Genomic DNA, 9,515 nt, shown 5'->3' on the forward strand with positions numbered 1-9,515 from the left:
CGATATTATTCGCTTTGGGCTCTGACCACGCCCACACAGTTTTGTTTCTGGGAACTCACACGAAAACTTTCCAGTGGGTCCCCCATCGTGGGTTGCTTTGGCCCTTTTCTCGCTTAATTTCAGAGTTCTTACGAAACCTGAAACTAGTGAGCTCCCAAAAAGCCTCGTGCTATATGGAGGTATGCATGTACATTTAAGGTATAGAAGATCCATTCCCTTGGGCGGTGTGGGATCTAACAATTCACCTCCCTTAGGGGCCCGACGTCCTCGTCAGCACACTTTCGACCAAAGATTGACTCTGATACCAAATTGTTACATCCCGATCTCGACTCCACCATAGCACGATATTGTCCACTTTGGGCCCTGACCACGCCCTCATGGTTTTGTTTCTGAGAACTCACAAGAAATCTTCTCAGTGGGTCACTCATCCTAGGATGCTACGACCCCTTTCTCCCTTAACTTCAGAGTTCATACGGAATCCGAAACCAGTGAGCTCCCAAAAGGCCTCGTGCTATATGGAGGTGGGCAAGTACATTTAAGGCACAGATGATCCACTCCCATGAGCGATGTAGGATCTAACAGGTCTATTGATAAATTTGATTTTAATTATTAATATATTTTGTACTTAATAGTTATTATGCAATAAGGTAAAATAAACAATTAATATTTAAAATTTAAATTAGATGTAAAAAAATGTTAGATAGATTTAAATAAAATTTCCCTAAAAGTAAAATTGTCCCCTTCTACTTTCCCCTCTCTCTCACATTTCTCTCCAATTTCTTTCTCTTTCATATTTTTCTTATTTTTAAATCTTTTATATTTACACAAATAGAGTATGTGGGCTTCACCCAGTGTTGATAAAACGACATAATGAGTGCAATAAGTAACATAATGAGTGCAGTAAAATCTAACTCATCCCAATAATATATGAATTAATCATGAAATGATTACTCGTGTGGTAAGTTTTGAATTCATCATGAAATGATTACTCATGATTATTCATGTGTGTTTAGGAGAAAATTAATTACTTGCACCACCGTCAGGATATCCATAATCTTTAAGCAGCCATTTCGCACAATTCGGAGGACAGTTGAATCAGCGGCGGGCACCCGACTGCATCTTGACCCCTATCCTATTTTTGGGCCAGATTCAAACTCTTATACATAACTTGTGAAACATGCTGAAAATAATAAGATAAAATTATGTATTTCTCCAATTAGAGATAAAATTGAAACGACATTTCTTTCTCCAAAAACTCCACATCAAGACCGTGGCTGGTTCACATTGACATTGTGATTGCGGACTCACAAACCTTTGCGGCGCCGAAGAATTGTTGTTTGTTGTTTGCTGTGTTGTAGTTTCACATGGGAAAAAGCAAGGTCTAATCGAGTAACGTAACAATTGGATCTTAAACGTACCAAGAGGGGTTTGTCAAAGTTGCATCGTGTCAACTTTAAAGATGTGCTGAGCAGTTTTCACACTGAGTGAAACTAACGTGAATCGGATCAAACTAAAATATATGAGAACAAAGATCCCATATTGTTAGGAGAGCTTTGCTAGGCATGACATGTTGGACTTTGAATGCCCCTAAACAAGTTCTACTACTTGTTTTGGTTGATAACGGGGCATAAGTTTGAAAGAAAAAGAAATATTACATAAGAATATCACGAGACTCAACTATACCTGCAATTAACAACCGCCGACAAGAAGGAGTAGCTTGCTCAAAAAAGACTCGACTCAAACTACATGACAAATCCAAACAAGTCAAATCATTAGCAACAAAAAAAAATTCACAATAAACATGACAAATTTCACAAAACCAACTTTAATGCATAAAGGCACGAGATTTTTTTTTTGTTTTTCTTTTTTTTGAGAACTAAGGGCATGACAATTTAGTATTACTTTTGCATGTAAAATCAACTACTAGAAGTACATATTCAGACTCTATCATAATTTTTTTATTTCTATTATTCCATGCAAGTTCTTTTCTTTGATACAAAGTAGTATCTTATATATTTTATTATTAAATAATTTATTGTAATTTTACAAGTCAGTACTGAAATCTTTGCATAATGTTACAGGATAATAAGTTCATACAGAGATCGCTTTTAATTTTCTGTCCAGTAACATAACATGTCAGATGCTTTTCAAGATATGATGCATATATATTGATTTATGAGGAAGGGAAAGAAAAAAAAAAGAAGAAAAATGGCTCAAAATGTGCAATAGATTCTTTGCTCACGGTCCTCCATCAGCAGTCAGTTTTCACTGGTCATGAATCAAGTGCAGGACTGCAAGGTTATTCCTCCCTACCAAAATGGATGGTCCCCCCGCCCCACCCTGCCCACACACATATTTTCTTCATTTCAGTCCTCCCAAGCATACATGCCATGTATGATCTGGCTTTTATGGTACCACTTTGACTACCCTTGGCCCAATACCTAGCAGCAATTTAAGCAACAGGCCAAGGAGTAAAACTTTGGTGTACAAGTCACGTGATGAGAGAAAAATACACAATAAGTTCGTAAACCCGTGTGTAACAATGTGATTACCTTATTTTTGAAGTTCGTAGATACCTATTACTATGATGGATCCACTTAGGGTTCAGGGTATGCAATCCTCCCACCCTACAGTTGCTACACATGAAATTATTATCCAATGTTCATTTGATGTTTTTCTTAAGCATGAAGGTTACGAGAGCAAGATATTTGACAAAATGTTTAAAAAGACAAGCCAAAATAGCTTGCGACATCTTGCCATGGAAGAGAAAATTTCTAAACTCACCACGAATTACCTAGAAATATAGGAGTTAAAGCACATGAAGTTACTAAGGAAAACAATGTTAAAATTTCTATGGTGCTTTGGAGTATTCTATATTTCAGAGCTTTTAACCGTTAAATCTTAATTGTTATATCCTTAACTTAAGATCAAACAATTGAAAACTTCAAGTATAGAATACCCCGAAATGAACTTGAAGATTTTTCAGTGATTAGAGTCTCAGACACCAGATCCAAACAAGAAGCCAAATTTGAGAAAATCCAGACTGTGATATGGACCTCCTGTAGGCTGCACAACATGACAACCCTCTTTCCAATCCCTCCCCTCCCTTTCCAGCCAAACCAACAACACAAACAAAAGTTTCAGAAAAACAAACAAACTGAATTAATAAAATGGAAAGAGACTTACAGCTCAGTAGCCTTCCCCACCAACAATTCGTACAGCTCAACCAAATTGCTCGAATTATAAATATTCACAAAAGCAGGCAAGGGTAAGAAATTTTAAGACTACCCCATTTTTCCAAAGCAGAAATTATGGGATATATATATGTGTTTTTGTGTAGCAATAAAAAACCAAGGACATGCATACTGTGGAAACTTGATATCATATTTTGTTTTTCCTGCTGCAGAACTTGCAGTGAGATATATAATGTGTAGTTGGATCAGCTGTCAAATGACCCCATCCGGAGGAAGAGAGAGGACTTCCACTTTATACAAATACGGGAACTGCCCTCCCTCTCTTTCCAGATCAGATGACAGAAAAAGAGGCAAAAAGGAAGATCATGGGAGTGAATTCAGGAAGTGAATGATTGATCAATATAACTACTTTGTTTTCTTTCTTTTGAATTTGAGAAAATTCTAGTATGCTTCAGATACTTATACGTTGAGATTTTTGGTCGTTAGATTCTTGGTTGACAATGCGATACCTAATATTTGACGGTTAATATTTCAATGTATAGGATACTCAGGAGCATGTTACAAAATTCTTGAATTTGATCCCTTTCAATTAATTGTTATGTCTTCCACTGTCCAACAATTTAAAGCCACTCTCACACATGTCCACATTTTCATAGTAAAAATCAAAAGTATTTTACAGTTGGTAACAACCAGCAACTATCCCCATAAAGATTTTTCAATTTTTTTGTTTTTTTGTTTTTTACTTCCTGTTTTTTGTTGGATTTTGAGCTCAGTCATTTCTCTTTACATTCACTGATATCTGCATTCATAGGTTGTCGCCTCTTTTACTTGACAAAAGTCTTTGCAATGTATCATTTTTCTAACTTTCCATTACATTTGAAATTTACAGTGACTGAGGTAGAAACTTTCTTGAATACTCCGCGTATTTTAACCATTAGATCTTTGTTTTTTTATAAAAAATTAAAATTTACTAGTCAATAAATCCGGAGTACTCGGTAATTTGGAGCACCCAAGAAGTTTTGTTCTGTTGTAATCAGCAATGCCAAATATAAGCCAACATCAAGTGTAACATCAGTACGAGAAAAGGGTAATAATAATTTCTGCTTTATGTTTTTTTTTTCCTACTTGGTCTCATAAATCACCCATTTACCTCATCACATTTAAGCAAAGTGATTTCCGCACTTTCATTCTCTCACCGTCGTATAAAACAAAAGGAGAAATGTAGAAGAAGAAAACGAGAGTGTGAAAAATACTGCCCCAACTTAAATAGAGAAAAGTTGGGGTGGGGGATGGGAGGGGGGTTTTGAAAGGACCAAGATGTTCTTCAGTGATGGGGTTTTCTCCAACGTCATTGTGATGAGATGCTGAAACAAAGTGGGGGCACAACGTAAAAAAAAGAAAAGAAAAAGAAGAAGCAAATGAGTTGTCTTTCTGATCTGTTTGTTTAGATTTTAGCAGCACTGATTCTTCCTAAAGTTCTTGTTTTCTAAGTAGATTCTTGAGATCAGCCAGTTAGCATTTCTCAGCTCTTTGTCTGCAGTAAAACCCCACCAACAGCAATATATATTCAAATTTCCATTTTTCTGGTGCCAAAGGCTGTAAAAGTATAATCTGCAAGTCCTATAAGTTATTGTACTGCCACATCTATGGCTGGTTGCTTGATTCCAACTTGCTGAAATGCCAAAGCCATCTGCTGCTGTTGTTGGAGGTGCTGCTGGGGCACTTGCCTTGCTCGCAATCATCATCGCATTCGTGTGGTTTTGCAGGGCTCATTGCAAGAGTTTTTCGAACAGGACCTCTGAAACAGGCTCCTCAGATCCATCTGCAATAGGTAAAACTCCTCTTGTCTTCTATTTTTACATGAACTGTGAATGTATGAGTTAGCCAGGCAGCATGTCGGCCTCTTTGCACCCAAATTTGAATCCCCCTTCCCGTTGATTAGAGTAGTTCTGAATATTGCATTTTTCGAAAGAAAATTATGCTACATTGGTCAATTGATGGCTGTAGTGTTGTTAACAACTCTGATACCTTGCTCCCCAACATTGTCAGTGGAATGGAACAGGGGTGGGCCCAGCTCGGGGGCACGGCAGGGGCCGAGGGTCTTCACATTGGAGGAGTTAGACCAGGCAACCAAGCATTTTGATGAAAGCAGTCTGCTGGGATATGGAAGCTTTGGCCTGGTTTATAAAGGATTGCTGCGTGATGGGACTGTTGTGGCTATCAAAAGGCGGCCTGGTGCTCCTAGACACGATTTTGTCTCAGAGGTAACCGATCATGAAAAAATAAGAAGTCTATTGCTCTATGTTTATGAGCATTACATAATGTAGCTCGTATACATATAGTTGCTTAATGAATCGTTTGCTAAGCAGAAAATGAAGGTGGTGTCGGGGGTTCATAAGCGAAAAACTATTTATGAGCTTAATCTTATAGAATTTCATGAGGAAGTGACAGGTTATTATGTTGCAACAGGTGACATATTTGTCGGAGATTCATCATCGACATTTAGTTTCAATTCTAGGTTACTGCCAGGAAAGTGGATATCAAGTACTGGTTTATGAGTATTTACCAAATGGCAGCATCTCTAGTCACCTATATGGTAATTATTTTTACCTAATTTCACTGATCATACGTGTGCGCGTGAGTGTGCGTAGTACTGGTTTTATAAGCATTTTTCAGATGCTATTCAATTTGTGGCAGATACTAGACCAGAGCCATCAACTAAACTTGAGTTTAAGCAAAGGCTATCAATAGCTCTTGGCGCTGCGAGAGGTAAGATCAAATGGGAACTCCATAAGAAACGAAGAAATTAAGAACCATGTTTGAAGTTTTTAAGTATCTAATTTGCAGGTTTGTCCCACTTGCATGGCCTAAAGCCTCCCATAGCACATAAAAACTTCAAAACAGCCAATGTGTTGGTTGATGAGAACTTCATTGCTAGGGTTGCAGATGCAGGAATCTCAAAACTGCTGGAGAAGATAGAAGAAGCAGGTCCTTCTCGCACGTCTAGTGTCAATTTTTTCGAAGATCCAGAGTAATTCGATGCCTTCTGAATGAACTCGGTTTTCGTTTTGGCGCTTTCATTCATATTCAGAAGCTAACAATGCATGTGATAGGGCTGGAGCATCCGGGGTTACCTCTGAAATGAGTGATGTCTACAGCTTCGGGGTTTTCGCTTTGGAGCTTCTAACTGGACAGGAGGCTGTGCACATTGGCTCCTTGGGATCAAATGAAAGCTTATTTCAATGGGTATGAACAAGCAAGCACTCTAATCATCGATAAAATAAAACTATTTGCACCCTATTTATCGACTACATTGTTGATCACATCCCTTTCACCTGTGTGAGTGAATCTCCGCTCTCTAAGAGACGTGGTCACATAATTTTGCAATGTCTCTATACATATACTAGTTAAAGGCTACTGTTTGTCTTCTGAATCACATTTTGAACTTCGTGAAGGTGGAATCACGGCTGAGTTCGAATAACCTAGTGGACCGCCGGCTAGCTGGAAGCTTCACCGCGGAGGGAATGAGGGACTTGATCAGGCTGACACTGAAATGCATGAGTTTTCCGGCAAAAAGGCGGCCGAAGATGGAGATGGTGGTGGCGGAGCTAGAAAGAATTCAAGAGAAAGAAATGGCAATGACTACAGTCATGGGTGAGGGAACCGATACAATCACTCCTGGGAGTGTACTATTCACTTGAATATATATGTGAAGATATTTGCACAAATTGCTGGTGTATGTTAGCTCGGGCAAAGCTTAAGCTTAATCACACATCAACAAAAACAAGTTTAATTAGTAATCTCAATGTTATATTCTTAAGGGTGACTCATGTACTAGTGTACCAGTGTTGTTTGTGTCATAAAACATGCATTATTTAATCCCTTACAAACATTATTGAATTTCCCGGCCGAATATACGTTTAAGAAATTTAGTAAATTTAAGCGGTAAACATGATCCAAAAAGACACTATTGTTAAACCAAATTTGTGCACCACCGTGAGTGGTGGAGATGCCCAAACTCGTTAACCTGTAAAAGAACATACAACCGTGAGCAAGCCAAAGACCGGGGGTGTGCCGGTCAAAGGCTCTTCGACCGATGGTTAAGTTAGTAAGCAATATTGATACTCAAGCAGTGGACAAGAGAATAAGTATGCAGAGATTGCATTACCAGAGGTGAACCCTATAAGGGTGTATTTATACCAGTCGAAGAGAGGACCATTTAAGATAGTAGAACTTATTAAATCGGTAGAATCCTTATTAAATTGGGAGAATCATAGAGAATATCTAGGAAGTAGATGTTGTACCTTTTATGAGTGTGATTACCTACAGTGCACGTAATCGTTAGATTGTAAGGGCTCCAAGATTATAAGAAACCTGTTGATTCGTTGCTCGATTAGGTTCCTAAATCTTGCAGAACAAGCATGGTTTATCTCAGCGAAGTCGACAAACTTCGCCCACTGATTTCGGAATAAGATGATGGTGGCATCATTGATCCGTTTAGTCAACTCCGCAATGGAGGCTATTGAGTTCATGGTCGGACTTCTGAGGTAAGTGTATTCTGATCCACCTTACCCCCGCCCTTGAAATTTCATGATCCCACATGTATTATACATTGTTGTATGATACAATGACTCCCCACTTTGTTCACAACACATAAAAAAACTTGAGTTTCAACATTAGGACTTGTATAGTTCTTTAGCTTAAAGTTAAGCTAGACAAATAGAAGTGTGCGTAGTCACATTGTTTAGAATGGATGTAATTCCTCTTATACACTTAAGTTTGACTTCTCTTCTCCGCAATTTAGATTCATTTGAAGGTTGGTTAGTTAGACCTAAAACTACGGACACCAATAATATACGAGCGATATAAAGTTGATACATACCGGCTATACTTGGTACTCAGAGCCGTACTTGTCTCATAACTTACAAACATCAAGTTGGTCCTGGTGGGATTCTGTTGAGCAAACTTGAATTCAAGAAGATCACAAAACACGTACTATTCTAAGGACACCAATTGTACAGTTTTACCAAACCTTACATAATATGTAGCATTGGCGATCCCCGTTAGGTACCCGTTTCAAAACGTTGTTCAACAACCTTTTGAATCATTCGCATTTCACTAGGGTTTTGACACGACTAGACAATAAGGCTCCAAAATTGACATAAGTTACAATATGAAATGATTGTTAACCTAACAGGAAAACGAAATACTTCTAAATACAAATTGTAAACTAGTCAAAAAGGTTATGACTTGACTGCATATCTTCTACCCACATGCTAGCGTTTATTAAGGTTTATATTTTTCGTTCTCAATACAAAACTCATTTACTATCAACATCAGTAACTATTTGAGCTCGAGTCTAAACACCCATTACTGAATCAACTTAAAATTAACTATTTCTTTTATGTTTACACAAACATGAAATGACATGATGCAAACAAAAGATATAAACGTAATCCTACATCTCACTCAGATAAACCCACTAAAATGGTGGAGCACATAACAGAAGAGTAAACAACTAGGTAGGCATTCACTTCCAACTTCCAAGTACTATTGTTTTTCATGAGCTCGCTACCACTCATCATAACTACAATGTGCCTATATGCGTTTACCGACGACTTCATTGTCCAATAAGTCACAAATTTGTCCATATTCTCTCTACTTGGGACTGTTCACTGAGTGAATGTATGACAAACTCATATGAAGCCAAACACAGCACCACAGATTCCTTAGCTCCCACGACCCACAAAGTTCCCTGCCTCCCTCCATAATTAGGGCAAAAAGGATCCATCAAGATTTTGGGTTTGCCCTACCAAAAATTCCCTTCCTTTTTATCATTTCAACCACCACTTTACACACATGGGTGTGATATTACTATGGACTATGGAGTTATAGTAAAAAGGGAGGAGAATTAGGGTGTAGGGGTGAGAAAGTGAATGAGCAAAAAGTAAGATGTGGTGAGGAGTATCATCGTATTAACTGTCATTTAATGAGTGACTTAAATTTTTTTTTATTTTAGTACATCGATATTTTTATATTAAGGGAAGAGAGGGTTCATCTAAGTTACACAATAGACAATCTAATCTAATATCGAGTCTGCTATCCATGAGATTCGAATATAAGATAATAATAATGCTCACTGTTATTATGATAATAATGCTCACCGTTACTTAAAGGTGGGAAGATACAATGCACTCTAAAATTAAGGGAAGAGTTGATTTTACAAGAGTAAAATCTAGTTGTTAGAGAGTATTTTCTTTACAAAATAGCAATTCTTATCACATTTTTTTAGGAAAGAGATTCACTCCGGATCTCTGTGTG

At 37.8% G+C, this 9,515-nt stretch overlaps 1 protein-coding gene across 1 annotated transcript; it reads left to right on the top strand.

The window, feature by feature from the left end:
• The first annotated feature begins 4,432 nt into the window (after positions 1-4,432).
• Positions 4,433-7,080, top strand: LOC103958570 (proline-rich receptor-like protein kinase PERK1). Its single transcript, XM_009370850.3, has 7 exons — positions 4,433-5,025; positions 5,244-5,458; positions 5,664-5,790; positions 5,892-5,963; positions 6,042-6,225; positions 6,308-6,440; positions 6,650-7,080. Exons 1-7 carry the CDS (start codon positions 4,872-4,874, stop codon positions 6,893-6,895), a joined length of 1,131 nt encoding a protein of 376 aa, XP_009369125.1. The 5' UTR covers positions 4,433-4,871; the 3' UTR covers positions 6,896-7,080.
• Positions 7,081-9,515: the final 2,435 nt, after the last annotated feature.

Source organism: the organism of the source record quoted next, unplaced genomic scaffold (assembly GCF_019419815.1).
Source record: "Pyrus x bretschneideri cultivar Hongxiangsu unplaced genomic scaffold, Pyrus_bretschneideri_v1 Contig21, whole genome shotgun sequence".
NCBI classification, from domain to species: domain Eukaryota; kingdom Viridiplantae; phylum Streptophyta; class Magnoliopsida; order Rosales; family Rosaceae; genus Pyrus; species Pyrus x bretschneideri.

Coding starts and splice junctions, on each gene's coding strand:
- LOC103958570 (XM_009370850.3), top strand. CDS start 4,872: ATGCCAAAGCCATCTGCTGCTGTTGTTGGAGGTGCTGCTGGGGCACTT. Junction 5,459..5,663: donor GACACGATTTTGTCTCAGAG/GTAACCGATCAT, acceptor ATGTTGCAACAG/GTGACATATTTGTCGGAGAT. Junction 5,791..5,891: donor CATCTCTAGTCACCTATATG/GTAATTATTTTT, acceptor AATTTGTGGCAG/ATACTAGACCAGAGCCATCA.